Here is a 22,809-nt window from a genome sequence, read left to right on the forward strand (position 1 = left end):
GGGTGTCCCTTGCCTTCTCCCTCCCCCCCGTCACTCTATTTTTTTGTAAAGTAATTGCTTTCACCCCTGTTGGTGACCTGGGTAGATTTAATCACACCATCTTCAGCCCTGGCCAACTGAATCAAATTGGTCAAATTAACAGCGGCTCCACAGGAGAAGGATTCACTTCTCTCTCTCTCTCTCTCCCTTTAGGTGTGTGTGTGTGTGTGTGTGTGTGTTGGTGCCAGTCAGTGGCTCAGCTGGAGTCCCGCATGCCTCAGTCGGCACAGTGCGGTGCTACATTTATGGGTTCAGTTCCAGTACTGGCAGAGAAACTTGAGACTATATTAAAAAAATCGATTTCAGATATCATACAAAATGCAACATCAAGGGTGGGAGTGAAGACGTACTATTGTTGAGGACCTTCATTGTGTGCCGAGGATTTTTCTGTAACTAAGCTGACTCTGGGGATGGTAATGTTGGTCTGTCGGTTGGCAGTCCATTAGTTTGGTCCAGATTGGAATATTTCAATCACTCATGGACGCACCATCGTCAAGTCAAAGTTGTCCAGTAGTTAGTAAACGTAAAAAAGTAATGACATTCCCAAAATAGCCTCAGCTTCACCTAGAGTGTCATGTGAATTCACAAATGTAAGCATGCTAACACACCAAACTAAGATGGCGACTGAGGAAGAGCTCGAGGGACGAGTGGTTTTCACAGGAGTAAGAGAGGGCATGATGGGAAACACCTGCCAGTGACCGGCCACAAACAGCGAAAATCCTATATTTATAGATCATGTTTTAATCTGTTAAACGTATCTTGTTTGGTTGAAAATAATAATTATAGTTATTTATATAAAACTTAACTACAAAGTGTTTTACACAACAGAACACAATAAACCAAACAAAGGATATAAGGATATAATACAATGCCAGATGCACACACACACACACACACATATATATATATATATATATATATATATATATATATATATATATATATATATATCATATGTAAGCAAACCTTACATAGACGTGTAACTGAATATAAATATATAGATATATAAAAACAGAATTCCTTGTAAAGCTGCAAATGGTCAAAGAACAAATAGTCAGTTTTAACACAAAGTGTGTGAACATCTAAAATAATAATGAAATGTATCTAATCATAGATACATAATCATCATTTATCACCTCTAATAGAACATTTACAGAAACGAGTCAGTAAGGGAATATCATTATGCGTGTGTCTGTGTGTGTGTGTGTGTGTGTGTGTGTGTGTGTGGGTGTGTGTCTCCCTCTGCCTGTATAGATGCTCCGGTGTGTACACATTGATGCCTTTACTCCTCACGCGAGGACAGTGTGAAAACGGAGGCGGGGGAGAGCTGTCCCGATTTAGCGTTGCCGTCTGTCCCATGCAGGCTTGCCAACACCTAGGAACATAAACGGGCTCCATTGTCTGTGTCTCTCTCTCTCTCTCTCTCTCTCTCTCTCTCTGTCCCTGTTACACTGCACTAGAATAATGAAAATATTTCCAAAACCTAAAGCATATTGTTGTGAAATTCCAGTGTAGAGAACCTTGTCCTTACAATTTGACACGTCCCGAGGCCGGCTCCAGGCCCGGGCACAGGGGGAGTTGTGTGACTAATATCCTCGCCGGAGGAGAGTCAGCCCTACAGATGTGGAGATTAGAACAATGTGTGGAGGTTAAAAAACAACGACGTGGTACGCAATACACTAATTCATTAGAACGGGATTACCTGTTCGACTTACTTATTGGAAATCAATATTCACCACCCGCACGACAAAGGATTTCATACGCAGCGTGGCCACACAAACATGCTCCTAGATACCCCGACGCGCCAAGGTAAATATCACAGACAAATCTCTACCTGGCTCATAAGGCACATATTTATAATGCTTTATTTAAACAGGGATCACTCCTTCTCATAAGGAAGCTTATCTCCTAATAAAGATAACCCCTCAATCAATCCTTGTACCGTTCTTTTCTCACGTAGGCCAGAGACCTCCTGTGATGTAATGATCACATGGTTTGTGATTTTTACAACACAAATCAACACTGCACTGATAACTGCAGTGTTCAAATGAGAAAGGTATATTTAAGGTTTCATGGCGCTGGTGTTGTTGAGCTCCTCTTACGGTTTTCTTTGGGATTTAAAAAAAATGTTTTGCACACAAGCAAAAGAGTCAAAATTACAAATAAAGAGCAAAGTAGCATTGTTTATGTAGTCCAATATCAAACCTGCACAATCTCAACACAAGCCGGCAAGGACAGCATTTTATTTGTCAAAAGGAAACCCCAGATTAGATTTCCAGGCCTAGAGAGGCCCGGCTCTTTCGGGTATAAATCAGTTTGCAGGATGTTCCAATTTAGTTTTGACCCACTTGAAGTGACAACAAAAACAACACGGGAGGCGAGGCAGAATAGGAAGGGAGCGTTTGGATTGAGAACATGAAGAATGCCAAAAAAAGGATGACAAAACGTGCAACCTGCCACGTTTCAGCCCCCCGAGAGCACTGACCTGGTGATCTTGTCGGTGCAGGACATGGTGATGAGCTGCTCGCCCTGTAAGACGCCGTCCCACGTCTGGACGGGGCCCCGACCTCGCACCGGCACCGTCCCCTCGCCTGACTCGATTTTGGTCCGCAGGTGGCTGCGGTGCTTCCTCATGAGGTGTCTGCTGCTGTGCACTGCCAACACAACACAATGCAACCTCAGCCTCAGCCCGAGCGCCATCAGTCTCCATTATGTCATCTCTTATTACACGGCTACGCTGGGAAGCCAATCTAATTAGCTATTAATGAAGTCTGTTATTTCTAAATAACACAACGCAGTTCCAGATCTAATCACATCAATAAGCGGCAAAGATTCATTTTGTAGACTTCTAATCAAATTTACCCAAAATGCACAAGGCCACAAAGACACCAGGTAAACTAAAGTGGAAACAGTCAACCTTTTTCCAGTATTGCTTTTTATATATTTTAGAAAATAATCCATTATATAGTACACATTAGCTCTTAAGTGTTACATTCTCTGTATAATTAGTGATGTTCTCCAGGACTAATTATTGGTGTTGATGTGTAACGAGCTCCACGCAATTAAAAACATAAAATAAATGTTTATCCAATATTATGTGAGGCCGAGAAACAATAAGACTTTACTGTTATATATTTGAATAGGATGACGGGTACAGTTTTACAGCGAAAGGACAGACATTGCAATCCCTTTCAAAGCAAAAGTTTAAATGAGGTTAACGGCTTCATTTGGGGAACTAAATGTATTATCTTGGAACCGTTGACTGCCTAATTGTTAATGAAGTTTGACTGGATAGTCGCTGAATGTACGGAGCAGTAATATTGTTCATTAAATAAAGTACACGATATTCGTAAATAGTCTGCACTGTATCAGAAGAAGAAACTCCACACTTTCAGGAAGAAGAAAACACTCATACTTCTTGCTTTCGCTACAAATTAAAATACGGATATCTCCCTAATAGGGTGCCAGAGTGTAGATAAATAATCAGGGTTTTTGTTTTAATAACCTCTTACATTCCCCGGATTAAACTCTGCTTCCTTCTCTCCTCCTGCATGGCTGTTTCTCCGGCTGATGTGACAGCAGCTGAAAATTAAGCCCTGACTTCCAGCTCAGAAATGTTTAAGAACAGTCAGGAAAAGGTACTTAGTCATTTTCTAATCTCTGAGAGCGCACTGCTGAACATTTAAGAGGTTTAATGACCACAAACGTCAAGTTCAAAGGCTTCTCCGATGACAACATCAGCATTTCCATCCACACTGGCTTCATGAAAATCTCACCATGCACTGCACTGTAGTGCATATTTAGAGAGCAGAATCGCAGCTTCAGTCTGGGATGAATGGGTGTGTGGGGGGGGAGTGTGTGTGTGTGTGTGTGTGTGTGTGTGTGTGTGGGGGGGTTATATACATTCCCACTGATGGAAACTGCAGTCCGGATTACATTTCTGAACTCGTCGGCCACCAGAAAAAAAATGCAGGGCAAACCATCTAAATGAATATACAATTTGTTTTCAGTGGGTAAGCAATACAATGTCACGTCGTCAGCACAGCGTGGCTGACAGGGGCCAAAGACGCCATGTGACATGAAAAGGATGCCAGCTTCTCCAAGTGTCTGGAGAAGAAGAAAAAAAAAAGCAGGAAAAAAAAGAGCAGGGCAGTGGCTTTCAGAATAGCTGAAAAATTATCTGTTTATAACCCGAGAGAGTGACTGATGAGTGATGATAGAGAACGTGGCAGTGATTATATTACAGAGGAACGCATGGTGAGTATTATTTTCATCTCCTGTCAGCATCGTCAACCGATGTTGAGACCAAAGAAACAGGAAGTGCCCGGTGTCTTACGGTCAGTGGTGATTTCATAGGGCGAGTTGAGCCTCCCGTCCCCGCACGGCGAGGTGCTGATGTACATGTGGAAATGGACGTTGTCTCTCAACCTGTAGCCGCACTCCTTGTGCCTCACAAATATCGACTCCTCCCAGTCCTCCGGCCTTTTACTGAAAGAAAGAAAACAACAACAAGGGAGACTGATGACAAAGGTAGCACCATTCATCACAGCATCGGAAATAGATTTCCACTTTTTGTTTCCAATGATGAAGTGGGGCAGTGAGGGAGAGAGATGGACACCGGCCCGCTCTCTGACCACAGTCCATTCTCCTGCTGTCACACACGACTCCTGGATACCACTCAGGCTCCGGGGAGAGAGGGAGAGTGAGTGTGACTTGTGGTCCACGTGTGCTTTGTGTTGGAGTTGTGAAACAACATGAAGGTCAACAAAAGAACTGGCCGAGTTAAAATGACGGCTGAATATAAAAAAATAAAACATTCAAGAGAATGTTGACTTCAGCTGACTTCTGAAGACTATACATATATCGATATATCTCTAGATATGAATTTCTTTTAATTTATTTTTACACAGCTAATCCAGAAGTTTAGAAACATTGTTTTCCATCCATTAAAAAAAGCTGAATACCTGCATTAGGGCCGACAAGGAGACACATAATCTAACTTTAAAATCTGGGTCATTGTTTGTGCTGAATAAGGATTTCATCACTCACACACACGCATACGCACACCTACACACACACACACACACACACACACACACACACACACACACACACACACACACACACACACACACAAAAGACACATGGCATACCTAAACTATGCATCACAATGCATAGCACGGCTGCACTCTTTGTGTAACCTCTCCTCTGTCTCCGATGTCCTTTCACTGAGTGTGAATATGGCAGTTCTGGCATTTTGTTTGGCCATTTCATTATGACTTATCTTCCCCGTTCGCCATTTTACTCAGCTGCAAAGTCTCTGTACCTGCCACCCGGCATTGTGCCAAGACAAAAAGTCAGTGCTGTGTATGCAAATATGACATTCAACGATCTAGACTTCTAGCCACTTATCTGATGAATCAGCCTCGCCATCAGGGTTCCTCCGGGAGCTCAAAAACACAATATATGCTCATGTACTGGAGGAAGTCTTGATACTTGTTCGAATCGTGGTGAGCTTGTGTGCACCAGAGCTCGCTGTGTACATTGAAAAAAGTGCTAAAAACCAATAGGCCGCTGAGACCCTGAGTTGAAGCAGTTGAGTGTGTGATAGTATGCTTAGTTAGCTGTAGAGAACAGCACCCATACAGCTAGTTAATTATTGAAAGCTCTCTGGTGGCCAAAGCGCTGCTGTTTCCATGGAGCTTATTCTGGAGGAGAGAGCATTCTTTGGTAGCAGGCGGTCACATCAAATTAGATATTTCACGCTGTTAAGCACACTGTAATGCATAATGCAATAAACTGCATGTTGAAGTAGTTGGAGGCACCTTGAAGCCCGATGCAGCGACACTGATAGCGGATATCATGCAGACTCAAATAGCTGGATCAGGTGTAGGGCCGGTCAAGTCAAATCTATGCTTATATAATGTATATACTGAAATTTGAATTCCTGTTTATGGTTGGACCAACTTAATGCCGCATTAAAAAGGTTTACACTTGATTTGTGATTCCCGATCATCATCATCATCATCATCATCATCATCATCGTCGTGAAGAGGCATTGGAATAGAGCAGTAAACAGTAAAGCAGTAAAATTCAGCTTGCATTTTCATGCACCTACTATTCTATAATATACAATAATAACACTTAAAGGGGTTTGTTTTTTATTAATTTTTAATACTAGGGATCGTGTGACATTTGACCCCCGTGGCCATAAGACAACAACTACAGGATAACTGTTAATGCTTAAACATGACATCGTCACAAGTAGAGAGGATTCAAAGGTAAATTAACTGACCTCATCAATGTCTGGAATTCTGCAATATCAATCTAAAATATGCTAACAATAAGCTACATCTGTCCCCTTTCAAATCCAACTAAGGTCACATGTAGTCATCTTGTTTTTAAACGCATCATTGATATTGATTTTGTATAACTAAAAGGAACAAAGAAGGCTCCTCAAAGGTGAACACAGGACAAGGGATTTACAGAGCAGATAGGTAAGCTGTAGCAGACCCCAAAAAAAACATTTAATTTCAGTCGGTCTTCAAGCTACAGCAGCAAAGTCCCTGAGTGTACTGAACTGAGCAAGGGGGTGTTCTATTATTACAAATTATTTCAATGTTTAATGTATAAAAGGAATAATCTGTTAATTCTTCTCATTTGAATGCAATTTGTAATACTTCTAAGGGAGTATTTTTACACTGTTGCATCCTTTTGCTAAAGCAAAGGATTTGAATACTTCTTCCATCGCTGGTTAAATTGATCATAACCTACATGATCATGAACCCGTTGCAGCTACAGTTTCAATATGAACTTTGGATTTTAAGCTGAAAAGAGTAATTAAATCAGACGGCACAAAGTAAATGGTCAACTATTTTTATTATCAATTGCTTGTCATGTTTTGGGCAATATCGTATACTAAATTACTTTGGGTTGTCTTTATTTCCAGAGTTTAAATGTTCCTTTGTGTTTTTGGCTGATATCCAGACGGTTCACATGGCCAGTAAAGAAACCCTTAATAATGAGCAAGCCTTCCAGACCAACAATAAACTAGCTAGAGTGAGCATTATCGGGCTGTTTCAGGAGGTCAAGAATGTAAACGCCACAAGGGTTTTGGAAATATAAGTACTCGAAGGATGGTTGTGTGTATTTAAGATACAGCCGAAGAAAGATGTCTTACCTCAAGAAGAGCTCCAGCTGAGAGTAGAGGAAGCGTAGAAGCGCCCTGCGGGCCGTGACCTCGGCGTGACAGTCGTTGACTACTTGTCCCTGGTCACTCAGGTACTCCCCGTTGATGCACTTGGTACCCGTGGATAACGCCACCACCTGGGCGTGCCTCAGGTCCAGACCTGTTGAACAATTACAGACAGACAAATGTTGCACTTGTGTCTCTTGTCATACGTTCCATTGATTCCATAATCCAAGAGGTTAACAGCAGCCCTAATGCATGCCCTTCCTCACCTCTCTGTCTAAGAGAGAGGCCTTTTATCATCATTCACACGGGATGAAAACACACTTACACGGCTCAAATTAACAAGAAGAAGCAAACATAAGGCGGCCACTGGTGAGAAGCCAGGGTTCTCAGACCATAAGTGTGACTTTAAGTTTGTATTGTATTTACACATAAAGGATACAGACTCATTTTGGAGGAAGACGTAAATAAAATCACACCTTCCCACACTTGTTGGCTTCAGTAATCATACAGAAGTAGCCTCGACTTATTTCATCCAACCCGTATTTCTGAACATATATCTGTGATTTAAATGTCTTTTAAAAAGCTTACCAATTAAACTACAATAAAAGTTTTTCTTCAAACTGAGAAGCATAAAAACAATTTAAAAAAGTGAGCACAAGACATCCTTTTGTTTGCCGGGAATGACACAGCCAATCGATTGCATGAAGCCAGGCGGTCTTCACGTCATTTTGAGGACCTCGTTAGTCCCCCTTTGGACAAATTGGATCCAGTGCCTTTCATAAGAACCGGGATTAAAGCAGCTCATCGTCTCTCCTCTTCTTAGTTGTGTGAGAGGCCTTATGATCAACAATATTAGCATCAGTGATATTTTTGCAAAGTGTTTACAGCCTGGTTTCCTTGGCTTGCATCCACACCATCTTGTACATTGCATATTGAGTCTGTGTAGGACTTCAGAATAATACTGGAGCACTAGGTGGGTGGGTTGCCAGCGGGTATTTCGCACACTGCATAACACTACTTTGCATAAAACGAGTGAAGTAGCATACAATAATGTCAGGAAGTGATAGGGAAAAATAACTAAAATAGAGTAAATAGAACACAACACAACCAATTAACAGCAATGGGTGTGAAAATAAACCTCAGACTGAAGTTAATCTCGACTCTCGACACAGTGAAACGGAAAGGAAAACATAAGAAGAGAACCGGGTAGAAAAGGTCACTCCGTCAGATAACTTTGGGTTATTTCCATAACCACAGTTCTCTGAGCAGCATGGGTAAGCGTCTTTTCAGAAGCTCCTATCACACCACAGCAGCCAGGATTAGCTGGATGCAAGGAGTGAAGGCAGGAAGAGACCCTCCACCTATGAACTGGGCGGGCACTATAAGTGGGCGATCTTCTCCATGGTCAGAGCGACCCTTCGTGACCCTGCCAGTTTTTACTGCAGTGAACATGTTTTTCTTTGAAAGGTTAAACACCAACAAATATGGATTGAAGCAGAATTATTTCACTGGGTATAAACATGTGGGTATATACTGTATCTATCTTTTTTTGGAGTAGAAGTTAAATGAGGCGCTATTCTACGGCCACAGTACATTTTACAAACACCTTTGGAGGACTAGATAGCGATTCATCCTCTGGGAGGCAAACCTGGTGCGTCCTCTGCCGGTGGTGTACTGGGATGCAGATAGAGGCATTCATCACATTTTATTGAAGTGAGACAATCAAAAAAGCATAGAAAACCCAGCAGAGAGCCAGGCTTGCTCTCCACATGAAAAGGAAGCCATCAGTCCTGCTACTTCTTCTACCTGAGTGGAACTGGAGGCAGGTTGGTCACTCCACGGGCCTCCCTGCTGGAAAGAAATATGATATTTCTTCATATACCGTGGACCCGCGGGAATCGGTCCCCTTAAATGCCCTTAATGAGTGGCTGTCACATGTCCAGCATTGACCCACTAGTGATGGCATGCACCGTTTCACAGAGATTCACATCCCCCCTTTTTTAAAAAAAAACTGCTGCACCAAAGAGTGAGGCCCACGGGATGTTCCAGATGGACCGTCACTGACTCACTGACCTTGAGGTATTTCTAATTTCTTGGGAAAGAGGGGTGTTTTCTCCTTTGCTTTTATGGAAACCTCCCTTTTAGGTTGGTTAATTCTACCTCCCTGAAAGTAGTAAAATACTAATCTTCCTCGAGGGTGTTTTGAATGAGCATTGGTGTTGTGTCAGCCAGATTAACGGGACGATGGTCTCACTGGTTCCACCCAGCTCTGTCCGGACCGCATGAGAGAAGCTTCTAAAGAGGTAACTGTAGCGACATTCTCAATGTGAGACATGAAGTATAAGCTATGAGAGAGATCACAGATCACTAAGTGTTGCTTTTCCTTTGAGAAAAAGACACTTTTCTCAGTGAGGATCCGGGCCAGTGCAGGGCCATGTGAGAGCCCCAGTGACTGACAGATAGACAGAGGTGGTGCAGAGGGGGTAGAGGCTGGATCAGCACGTTAAAGGCATGCCATTCCTTCCTTCCTTGGCTGCCACAAATCTCTCCCATCGCCTCTCAAATTCAGGCTTCGCTGGCTTCTGGCAGACCTGCAGGCACCGCCGGCCCGGCACATGAGCTTTTATCAGCCTGGGCCCAGATGGCACTGCGGCGGTGGAGTCCTGACACCTCCACTGATGAGGAATAGGAAGGAGGGCAAAGGAGGCAAAAGTTAAGGGAGGGAGAAATGTGTGTGTGTGTGTATGGGGGCAGTTGAGGGGAGAAAGTGCATAGAGAAAAAGAAAAGAAATACTAAAGTAGGGTGGAATAAGTTCAACTTTTACTCTACAGAGAACTTTAAATAATATTTGTCTTGACTTTTAAAATCTCAAATCAATGTACCATTTGGAGCGTGCGTAACAACATCAGAGTAAACATTACTGTCTCATAAATTACATTTTTGTAAGTTGCGGGCCTGAAATCCAAAACAATAAGCTGAAAGATGCTACGATGCTCCATAGAGTTTACTATCTATGGGTTCAACAGTACCAGCGGCATCTTTCATGTACAAGTAATCATGGGATCCATTGTTAATATAACAATATTGCTTATTGCGGCTTTAAAAATGATTTTGTCACTATGTAGGACATCCTACATCCTTAATTCTGCGTAAAACTGTACCAACATTAGAGACTGCCAGTGTTAGAAATGACAAGAGTCCTCTTGGGGACTTGAATCTATCCTTTTTATAAATCAAATGTTTAAACGGGCTTCAAAGCAACAATTTAGGACACTGAGTTCAGAAGGAGTAGATGCTGCTGTTGTAAATAATAATAATAATAATAATAATGCATTTAATTTATATAGCGCTTTTCATAATACTCAAAGACACTTTGACATAACAACGGTTCGCGTTCACTGCTCCCTGTTAATCGTACATTTATTCATTCACGTGCTTTTTACTCGCATCACACCTTTGTTGGGGGCGCAAACAGGTCATTAACAGAATGATGTATATACTGCGCACACAGCTTCAGAAACACATCATCCTGTGCATGCCGATGTGTGCAGTGATTAATCAAATGTGTCGACAGTGAGATAATGATTTCTATCAGCGGTCGAGTTCAAACATAACGCATCTTTCGGGAGCTTTCTGGTGTAAATATCACTCACGGAGGAGGAGTGCACACTGTGCTGCTGCACGGAAAACATACAATATTTATGACGGCGCAGCGCCATCAAAATATCTCTATATCATGAGTTCAACGATTGGCATTCCCTGTAAGCAATGCGCCCCGATTCCTTCTCGGTGATAAAGCCAGTTCTAAAAGGTAACAGACTCAACCAATTTCATTCTCCTGCTTTCCCTTGCCGTTCCACTTTGCGATTGTTTAGATCAATTTTGCAGTGGATAATTTCTGCCGCGCTGCTCACTACCCTGCCATGAAATTGGCACTGAGGTTGCCTTCAGTTTGCGGGAGAGAGGAGACGGGGGAGAAGAGATGAATGGAAGAGAGCGAGAGAGAGAGAGAGAGAGAAAAAGAGAGGCACATAGAAGAGATAGAGAGCCCCACAGGCAGTGTGCTGTTTTTAAACCAGGAATAATCAGCTGCATCACAGGAACACAAAAAGAGAGGGTCAAAAGGAACAAGGTAGAGTGGAGTCAAAGGCCTGAGGCACTCTTCACACACAAATACATCTGTTACTGGTGATTCAAAGATGTCACACCGCGCGATAACAGCACTGTCAAAATGCATGTACATCACAGACTGAGACCTATAACTACTCACTATGGCAACTGCACGATACTGTTCAGCGCACAATGCTGTCAGAGGCCTTTAGCAGGAAGACAAAGTGCACACCGCCTCACTATGGCAACCGAGCAGATAACCACACCTTGTGACAGCGCACGGAACGGAGGTGCACACGGGCATTTATTTAACACCGGATTGTGATGACTGCCCCTAAACTCGGCTGCACCTAAGTGTGTGTGTAGGTGGAGGGGGGAGGGGGGTTAGAAAGTTAGGGGGTGTGGTAACAATCATGCAAAGGAGTGCAATTTCCATGTGAATTATTAAAAGGGAATTTGTGCAGTGATCGCCTGTCGACCAAGTCAAAAGTATGAGCAAATTGCACTCAAATTAAAGTGATTGACACACACGCACACACACGCACACACACACACTACATCTACATACAATTCAGCCATGGGGATTGAGGCCTTTGTGGCCGATCCAGTCCACACCATCCACCCATCACACAATTGCTTGAGTGCTGTGGGCAAAGACATGCTGCTTTCCAAAAAGGGAAGGGAGGTTCATTTCATCGGTCATGACTGGTGTCAACACTTACGACTAAATATAATCTCCCCCTGCTTCCAACTGTGTCACATAACTCTGCCTTACACACCTGCGCTGTGGGCCATTGATTGCCCTTTGTGCCCTGAGCCACGTGCCACCGAGTCACGTGAATAGGACCCGGCGTCTAACAGAGCAGGGCGTTACAATCATACATTGGTTTCTGCCGAGAGATGTAAAGAACCAAGCTGAAAATGTTCATATTTTTGCTCAACCAGTGTCTTTTATCACTGATGTCGACATATTTATCGGACAGCTCCACACAACACTGCTTCTCCACGCGCTCTGTCCGCATGTTGGCAGGATGGCCTCTCCCCGCCAGGCTGCGTCACGCACCGCATTACACAGCCTGGCTGCAGCCAAAATGAACTGTGTGGCTTACCGGCCAAGGGTGGCTGGAGTAACGCCGGCTCTATGCGGAAACATCAGGTCACCTGTTACAACACTGAAGTGGAACACATCAGGATTGATCAATTTAGGGGTATACGCTTTGAAGTGCGAGAAGGATGGGGTTTGAGAATATAGAAATGATGGAGGAATTAACTATGCCAAGTAAAAATAAGAAACAATAAAAAGCTAAGAGCAGCAATAGAAATATTCAACTTCATATATTCAGTCTTATTCAGACAGTTCCCCCTCAAAGCAATGTTCCTCCTTCTCCCCTCTCGCTATGAAGTCTGGCCTCCTGCTAGTAAAAGGAGTTATTTTGGTTTTAGGTTGTGACGCCCAAAACAGCGGCGATGCAGCACAGGCTATACGACACAGCCAATGTGACGAAGGCACACGTTTAACTGACTTGGTAGTGTGCATTTTGATTTAATGATGGTGTCATCAGGGGTATTTCTTAGTTAAACATTTGAAAGCCCCCTGAAGATTTTATGTAATGTTTTTCAAAATGGTGAAAGTGCCCCTTTAATTTGTCACGTACAATACTAAAGCGATGCTGGACCAAACGGTTCCCCTATCTTTTATAGGAGAGAAATCTCAGTCTCATCTCATCTCTAGATGGTGATGATTAAGATTTTAGGGTGTGTTAATGGCATGAAACACACTGTAACAAGTAGTGTACCAAAGGAATGCTAATAAGGACATTAATTATCCACACTTGTGGAGATACACTAAAAATAGAATCCCAACCCAATAGTACGCATACATTTTGTGGAGCTGTTGCTCTAGCCAAAACGAGACGAGGTTAAAGTTGCCCGACCAATTGCACATGTGCCCTCATTGGCTGAGCCCGTTCAGTAAGACCCCACCCCCATGACTTTGAGCCTTAACTGCCCTTTTTTGGTTCCGGGGGAGAGGGATCCTCCTCTGTTGCTCTCCTGAAGGTTTCTTCCCTTTTTTCCCTGTCAAAGGTTATTTTTGGGGAGTTTTTCCTGATCCGATGTGAGGTCCTGGGTCAGGGATGTCGTATATGTACAGATTGTAAAGCCCTCTGAGGCAAATTTGTAATTTGTGATATTGGGCTATACAAAATAAACTGAATTGAATTGAATATTGATAAGAAAACTTTAATGGCAATATTTTTTGAGAACCACTCAGTCAAAGAGAGAAATCCATCTATTGACTTGACCAGGAATCACAGTGATCTGTTGTCACACAAGGCGACTGCAGTCTGAATCCATGTATTCTCTGTGATAATCAAACAGGGTGAAATAGTATCTAATAAGCACCCCTTTATTTCTGAGCACCGTAAAGCAGATATCAAAACATTTTTTTCCAAAGCAGAAGGAGCTCTCAAGGTCACGTTTTCGTAAACTTGACATCATGCCACTTAGGTTAAGCTCCATCCATCCTCATATGTCTCTCATGTGTTCTTTCACCACAAGATGCTGGATGATTACACTGAATGCCATCCAATGCGTGCCGTTTGAATAACAGAAGAGCTCTGAACGGCTCTACACTTGCTGAGGGAAAAAGAACCTTGGCAAGAGCAGAGACTGCACCCTGTTGAATCTGTATTAGCTGTAACAGGCAACTGCTCTGAACACATAAGGATGTCTTTGTGAAATGCTGCTGAAGCTCGCAAATCTCTCTCTCTTTCTCCCGCTCTCTCTTGCTTCAACACACCCTGAGCACATCTCTGTAAATTTTGTTTGCCTCTTAGCAAGCTGTTTCGCTGGCGGATGTGATTATTGAACATTAAAATTTGCGGCAGCCGGAAAACCAGATAAAGAGCAAGAGAAAAATCCCTGTTTGAAAATGGATATGCAGACTAAGAACCATAGCTTAGTCGTCATTTGTAATCAACTTGTTTGAAACCCGTTGCTCTCATCTCTTTCTTTGAGTCCCTGTGGTATTTTTCCTCCACTCTGAGTCTCATCGCCCTGCTGAATAAAAAAAATAAAAAAGCCTCAGAAGAAGCTTCTCTCATCCCATATCCAACAAACAAGTGAAAAAAGAAAGGAGGAGGAAGGGGGGTGGGGGGGTCTTTTTAAGCATTTTCCATTTGGACGGTTGCAATTTTTTTTCATGTCTCTGAGCACATCTGAACACTGTTTACCATCTCCAAACACCCCAATGCTATCTGAGATCGATTCAAATGAGATTTTCCACGCTATTTGACGATGTGTGCTGGCGGTTTATTTTCGCCTGGTGGCGAGGCTAATCTCACTCAGGTTGGGGCTCAACTGTCTCGGCGGGACTCCAGCGAGGGTGGTGGTGGTGGGGGGGGGGGGGGGGTTAGCTGTCTGTCTGCGGTTCAAAGACGGACTCTGATTAATATTCTTGAGGCAAAGGCAGAGGCATGAGACACACAGAGAGAGAGAGCAATAGAGAGAGAGATAGAGAGAGAGAGAGAGAGAGAGAGAGAGAGAGAGAGAGAGAGAGAGAGAGAGAGAGAGAGAGAGAGAGAGAGAGGTTGGGGGGGGGGAGAGAGAGAGAAACAGAACAGGACTCCCCAGTGTTCCTGTCAAGTTTGGTGTCTGACTGCATGCATGGACACTGGCCACCAGAGCACTGCTGCTGCTGCTGCTGCGCCGCTGCAAATACTTGGCAACCCTACGTCTGGATCTCTGAAGATAACGCGCGCTATTAATAAACAAACAGAAGCAATTACTGGGAGGCAGAGGAGAGGAGAGGGATTGGATTAGGTCAGGATGAGTGCCGGTCTCACTGAAGTATAAACTGATGAGCTGCAGCCCTCCAAAGACAGCGGAGATACCAATCCCTCCTCACTGACCCCCTGCACCCCCACAGGCTGCAGCCACACAAGGAGATAACACGCGTCTGTGAGTGTGTGTGTGTGTGTGCTTATGTGTCAGAACTCCACATGTGCAGACCTGTGAGCATTTGTGTGTGTGTATGGCCCTTTTTGTATTTTGTATTAAGCTGCTTCGTCTGTTGGTTATAGTTTCGGTTCCATTTCTCGGGGTTATGGGTATTTTGGAAGCGTTTCTTTGGAAGCCGAATGTTAATTCTTAATGATCAAGTGTTCAGCTACTTGCCCAGACCATAGACCAGTATTGTATTTACTTATGCCAAACTACAACACTGGCTTGATAGGCATAGTCTTAAAGCCATTGCCAGCTCAGTTGTTCAGCCGGTATCACTGCATATCTAGTTCCACGAGTCTTACAAATAGCCAATATTAAAACAATATTAAAACAACAGCTAAAAATGGGTTAAGCCCAATACCATGTAAATTTTTTTTTCTTCCCCAAAATATAACTATTCTACCTTAATTCTTAATTCTAAAGGTATTTAATTCAGTTTTATTTATTTTAGTGATAGCTGGCTCCACTGCTCTACTAATGTGCACATTTCACGCGAGAAGATTGTGGGCTTTAATGTCTGTGAGCATCAGGTGCCCGTAGTGCGTGACTAGAGATGTAGAGAGAGTCAAGGTTTCTACGTACTGTATGGGTCGGTGTGTTTGTGTGTTCAGGTGTGTGTGTGTGTGTGTGTGTGTGTGTGTGTGTGTGTGCGTGGGAGGCCCTGATGTAACGAGGCAACAAACATTATAATAACTCATTGTTTCCCGCTGCAGAAGAACAGCAGTGGGAAGCTTCCTCCTCCTCGTTGTTCCTTTACGTGTGTCACTCAGTCGGGTTTCAGATTAAGTTTTGAGCTGATCTAGTTAAGACTTCACCACTGTGGCGTCTGGAACTCCTGTCAGAGCTGCCTGAGCACAGCCGGGCCCGCATGCAGTGGGGATGACTGACACTCACCACCGTGTCGCATCCTCCTCAGAGACTCCGAATAGTCAATAATTCATCAGGATATTCTCCTGCACGAGTGCAAGGTACAGCAAAGATTGGAGAGTCTTTCTCCCCCCCTCCCCCCCGACCCACCTTGAGTTTATCATTGCCCTCTTTATCTAGAATTCCACCCCCTTCCTATTTCTCCTCCCGTATCTTACTATTCTTTTTACCTCCCTCGCTCACTCTCTCTATATTGCACCACTTCAATAATTCAAAGTGATATATAAAAGTCAATGAAATTTGCCATACCTCGGGTCATTACGATGCCTGCCAGGGATTTGTGTCGAGCGTGCGCAGGACTGCAGCCGCCCACCAGCGACCGGTACTTCTCCCTCACCAAGTGGAATATTGAATCGGCAAAGACCTGAAAAACACAATCGCTCCCTTAATTTCAACTAGACACAATCTATGGAGACTGACTTCACAGGTTTTTTTTTTATATTTTTATTTTGCTGTGTAATATTCCCCCATCTGTGCAGGCATTGCTGCTTTTTTTTGGGGGGGGGGGAGATCAATCCAAAGGTCAACTTACCTGTTAAGCTACAGACCTAAGCTAACAAACTGCACATACTGCTATACATATAATATGGATAACTTTATGTTGCAACGGTCACTCTTAGAGGTGAGGAATTTATGCATTCCTCTCGTGTGTTGTGATTTCAGTCTGCACACAGTCTGCCTTTAGGGAACACTTTTCTTTTTTGTACTTACGTACAGGGAAAGTACACCCCTGGTATTCACCCGGCACAAAACTGACAGTATCCTACCATCACTCAACATAGTGTATCGGTAGGGGACACATACAGTGGATTTAATACATCACATTCTCACCATTTCAAAAGGTTAAGATGACCAAAAGGGGCACACACTTTATTACCCGTATATCTTTATATATCTATACATATTATGTAGGTCTGTATAAAGGAATTATGCTTTCGTGTTAATTATTTGCTCTTCAGTCCATTGACAGTCAAAAGGTCATCTTGCGATTAGAGCAGCCTGGGGAAACAATTGTGTAATGTATTCTGTTGCTATGGAGATGCTATTGAGTTGCAATATGTTGAAATGTAAAACCCATCATTTTGTGGAGCTTGAGCCACACTACAGACTTAAAGTGATAATGACTCGACCTCTGGTCCAGGATTTCTCAATTCATTTACTACCCGGCCAAACCCACACTTCTCACCACATTTACGTTAAATACACACTGTTGAACAAATGTAGATCATTTCCACCACTCTCCCGACCTTTAATGCTTTTTACTCTAGTGGCAATTAAGGACTTAGTCCCGGAGCGGAGCTTCATGCCACCTGTAGAACATAAACGGATCACCAGGAGATGGCAACAGCAGAGTGGCCCTCCTTTGACAAATTGTGGCCCCAGTAGCTAAAAGGACGTCAACAGATGCCAGGGTGAAGGACGCATGGAGTGAGAGGGAAGGAGAGAGATTAAGGGCGAAAAAAAGACAGTGAGAGGGTGACTGAACAAGTGAGCATATTGCACATTACAGCCCTCGTCGGGGCTGTGAAATACTCTCACAGTTGGAACCGGCGTTCGACGCGCTCACAGCTTGTGGTGTGTGTGTGTCCATGTGTATGAACGCACATATTGTTGCTCCAGCCTGTGCCAGCCCAAAGCCTTTTTTGGTGTGGGGGGAATGGAACCGAAAAGGATTATGACTCAACAGTGACTAACTTTCAGCACTTTGTTTCCAGGAGTTGCAACGGCGGCGTATCAAGCTCTAACGGGTACGTGACAGGTCCCCTTCCCGAGATGAGTGCACTCCTCCTTAACAACTGGCGAGACGGACAAGAGGAAGAGAAGAGTTGTCGTCAGCCTCATGTTGTTTTCTTTGTGCCTGAGCGATCAGTCCCGTCCAGGAGCGTGTCTGTCGAGCCCTGAGTCGCTCAGTCGCGGTGACGGGTGACAGAATAAACAGAATGGGTGGATTCTCCACATCTTCAGAAGACTCAGTGTGACCAAGGACGCTCAGAGGTCAATTTATGTTACAAAGGTATTCAGCTTTTCCAACAACAAAAAAAAGAAAAGAAAAAAAGACCTGTGACAAAAGGGTCGCAAGTTATCTTATGAAATTCTAAAGTAGAAGCGGTTAGGACACAGTCGGGCTGAGGGACGTCCACAGAGAGGCCCTGTCACTGGTTTGCCATATTTTGATAGATGTAGAGTGCGTGTGCATTTCTCCACATGTGGCATTCAAAACCTCATCATAGTCACTGATGGGAGGATTTTTAAGAAATCCCAAATTCAATTTAAATCATCTGCAATGATTTAGATAATCAATTCATTGTTTCATTCTTTCATCAAACTAAAATAATCAACATTTGCTTTAGCTCTAAATGGTATAACTTTGGGGTGTGGACTGTTGAAAAACAGGACATCAATTGTGACGAGCATTCAGACTTTACAAAGAATAAAGTATTAATTGGTAAGTCTGAAAAAAAAAGGCAGCAACAGCAGAGTCTTGCTCAATGCAGTGTATGTCGGGGCAGTATACACCATCTCCAAAGTCTTTCAAAATCAATGGACTGTTTCTCTTTAATCATACTGGCAAAAGAGTCATGGACCTCCTGGTAGTCCGCTTTTTAGGACGGTGAGAAAAAACAGCCTTGTTTTAAGATCAATCATCAGCCCAAATGTTGAATTTTCTGATTCTGTAGGAGCACGAGTGACACAAATGTGAAAAAAAACCCTGCCTTGTAGGCTGTACCTGAAAGTGACATCCAATTAATTCTTACAGAACCATCCTTGGCTTAGCAGCGTCAGCTGGTGTCAGTCACAGTCTGAACCCCGTGTCATGTCCTCCATCCCTCCTAAAGGCCTTTTCATTGATGACATTACAGAGGTGAGAGAAGGTGGCGGCTCAGAAAGGCCTGGAGAGCAAAGGTGGAATAGACCCTGGCACACGGCCCAGCTTTCTCTCCCTCCCTCCGACTTCCTCCCCCATAGCCTCTCCTTTTGTTTCCTCTCCTCTCCTCCCATCCCAATTCTGTTAACTCACGTTTCCTCCGCTTCCTTTTCCATCTTTCTCTGTTTGACTCTTCAGTTTCTGGTCCCTCCTTTCAATCCTCCCCTACTCCCCTCCCTTCAACAACCCTTCCTCGTCACCCTCCTCCTCCTGCCTTGTCAGGTTGCTCTCTCTCATTACATTACATTACATGTCATTTAGCTGACGCTTTTATCCAAAGCGACTTACAATAAGTGCATTAAACCGTGAGTCCAAACTCAGAACAACAAGAATCAAGCAAGTTTGTGATAGAGGGCAGTGATGTGCCAGGACTAAGAAGCCAACAGTGAGTGAGAGCCTATAATTTCCTCATCCTGTGAGCGTGAGTAGGGAAACAACATAATCTTCATCAGCTGACACAAAAGGAAAATAGGCTGCAATTTACAGCTGTGGTTCCCTTAGCAACAAATACACTGCTTCCACTTTCTCGGTCTTTCTCTTTCCACATCAGCAAATATCTCAACATGCACATCTGCCTGTACCTCCATTCCTCACATAGTTTTCCACATGATTTTTCTTAACACTGTCACACACACACACACACACACACACACACACACACACACACACACACACACACACACACACACACACACTTTCCTCAGTGGGGGAGTTGAGTGCCACCTCCAGTGTGGGCCTAATGTGGCAGAAAAATGGGGCCAAGGATCTCGTTCCTCAGTCAGATAGAGCATCATTGCGACCTGCCACACGGCGAGAGGAGGGCCGGCCTGCATGTGTGGCTGGCTGGCTTTCTCTTGGATGAGTATCAAGGTTAGCGTTGCACCATGCAGCTACATTGGGGAGTTTCAAAATCTGTCTCATGGTAACTGATGTAAGCTCCACTAAGGAATATGCCTCAGGTTGGAAACTGCGCAGAGCGCACACTACTGGTTGTTGTGTCACTCACCCCACCTGGTCTCTTTCCTGCATTAGTTCTGACCAATTTACTTCTCACTTCCTCTGGGCCTCCTCACGGTGGAGAAAACAAGCGGAAGTGTTTTTTTAGGAAACTGCTCTTGCTGGAAGGGATGAGACATCACAGAAATACCCCAATAAGCCTTAATGAAGATAAGGTGTTGGAGACTGACCTTTGACCCCAGTTACACTTAGTCATGTCATGCATCTGAGTCAGATTGAATAGCTAGGAGCGAAATGTAAATGCAACAAAGAAGCATTCGAGATGTCATTCCCCTTCTCAATAAAGAATTGGCTGCAGTGATTAAAACATGCATGCTCATACAGAAGATGCTCTGACTTGATGTACATGTTATCTGATCCCTGATCAGTTTAACCGAAGGATTTGTACGGGTGAGGGAGAATGAGAGCCCATGATGGGAAAACTTTTGTCTTGCTCGTATTTCATAAATGTGATTTGTGTTTGTGTTCGTTTATGGCTAGGTGTTATTGCAAACATTTAAATGGTAGCTATACTACTATACTATAGCCTGCTTCTTAAGTGCACAAATTATTCCTCATCTGGTGTTTTTGGCATTTACCAAACAGACAAATCAGATATTTAAAATAATAAACGGAACGTGGGCATTTCTGTGTTTGGCCAAAATATAATTCTGGTATTTATTGGTAGAATTTATTTTGTAATTGTATTTAGATTTTTCTTTTAATTATTCTATTAGATTTTTTTAGATTTAAAATGTGTTTTTAGAGGTGTAATGACACTCAATGAAAAGAAATGAGTGGAGAGAAATTAATTTGGGTATAAATGCAAAGATGCATGCATGTGAGTTGAAAATATTTCAATAGCATGAACAGTCTGAGTTCTCACAATTAACACACAGGAGCGACCTGCACACACATGATAGCTATAAAGGCTGCTAGCTAGCTAGCTCATATCTATACAGCTTGTACTTTGTTTGTGGTAAAAAATTAAATGAAATGAATATATTGAGGAAGTAGCTTTGCATTTGTCTGTTTTTTAATATATACTTGCACATGTAAATAGGAAAGTCCATGTTTTAAATTAATACATAAGAAAGATATGATAATCAATAAGGGATATTGTGAATAATATTCTGAAGAATGTGTTAGGGAAACATGGGAGAAAAGTCACTGTCACTGTATGAGTGTAATCATTGAATAAGTATTATTGTAACTGTATGCTGATTGTAACATGTTTTAAGGTTATCATAACTATAAAGATGACTCAGGTATGAATGGAATGTATTGATCCAAGGAGGCGTGATCAAAGGCGTGGTCTCCCTAAGACACCGGAAGATAGGCATTTATTTTGAAGGAGCCCATCTTACTGTTTAGGACCACAAGGGAAGAGATAAGGGAAGTAGCATTGTGGTTTATTGCTTAGAGGTGTCTGCCTCCTTGTAGTGATAGGCAAATAGCATGCTGTGTAGTTGAGGTATAAGCATGCATACCTGATACTAACCAATGGATAAGCTTTATGCTCAGTGTATGGATTGTACTGAACCCTTTAGAACTCTGTAAGGCGTGGCATTTGTCCTCTCACGTGAAAGGGGGTGGACAGCTCCCTATTTTAACAGATATTTATTCATATAAATCGTTATTATAGTCTGTGGACCCAACGACACGTGAGCGCACCTGGCTGGGACAGAAATATATGCTTATGATACTTATTTTTTTTATTAAATACTTTATATTATAAATAACTGGTCTCAGGACATCTTTCCAAGTGCGGGAAGCTCAGAATTCCGGTTGGACCTAACACATTCTTAAACCTGCTATGAAGGCAGCGTAAACAAGCTATACACAACACTGTGTCGGTGAACCTGCTAGCAAACAAACGCTATTCAAAGCAACGTTAGTAGCTACACATTAGGAGTCAGGTTTCTGGCCACCTGATGGATTTGAAACTTCTCTTCCCTTTTAGGTCAGCTTTTGGGTCTCAACTAGAAAATATCTAGCTAATAAGCTGCTTGACCACATTTCACCAGCTAGCTTACTGGCTACCTTTGTGCTGATAAGTACAGTATGTTTATCAGAGAGAAAGTGATGAGCCTAAAAATATAAAACAGTAAAGTTGTAAGCTGAAAAAAACTAAACAACGAAAGATGCTAAAAGGCAGAGACATCCTCAGTTGGTTTGTCACTATGAGGGACTTCTCTCAAATACTGTACATATAGTCACAGTATACACTGTATGTAAGAATACTGATTATCGCCCCCCGCCCCACACACACACACACACACTATCTCCATAATTGTTGTGCACCTAATCTGTTCAGCATCTATCTCCAAGGTAAAGTGGAATGTCACCAACAATCCTCCTGCTGCCTTCCCTCTGAAGGCAATGTTGTGCCAGAAACACAAAATGTCAACGGGAAAATTTTCTCAGCTGCGGCCTGACCTAGAAGTCTGTGCATGCTGGTTGGGGTGATGGGTACGAGTACGTGTGAGTGTGTGTTGGGAGGAAATGCTCAATTGTATTACTTATTATTTAGAAAGAAGGCCCTAAAGGGAAATGATGACTGAAGATTCCTTAGTGATTGTATTTCAAGGCCTTCCATAACCTTCTCCA

At 43.1% G+C, this 22,809-nt stretch overlaps 1 protein-coding gene across 1 annotated transcript in view; it reads right to left on the minus strand.

The window, feature by feature from the left end:
- The window catches only part of adarb2 (adenosine deaminase RNA specific B2 (inactive)), a 154,857-nt gene that overhangs the window by 9,776 nt on the left and 122,272 nt on the right, over positions 1-22,809 (minus strand). The window contains exons 4-7 of the mRNA XM_034560360.1: positions 16,527-16,641; positions 7,220-7,388; positions 4,376-4,527; positions 2,525-2,693 (exon numbers count right to left, since the gene is read on the minus strand). Of these exons, the coding sequence (XP_034416251.1) occupies positions 2,525-2,693; positions 4,376-4,527; positions 7,220-7,388; positions 16,527-16,641 (605 nt within the window). The remainder of the gene's footprint in view (positions 1-2,524; positions 2,694-4,375; positions 4,528-7,219; positions 7,389-16,526; positions 16,642-22,809) is intronic.

This window comes from Cyclopterus lumpus, chromosome 20 (genome assembly GCF_009769545.1).
Source record: "Cyclopterus lumpus isolate fCycLum1 chromosome 20, fCycLum1.pri, whole genome shotgun sequence".
In the NCBI taxonomy this organism is placed as follows: domain Eukaryota; kingdom Metazoa; phylum Chordata; class Actinopteri; order Perciformes; family Cyclopteridae; genus Cyclopterus; species Cyclopterus lumpus.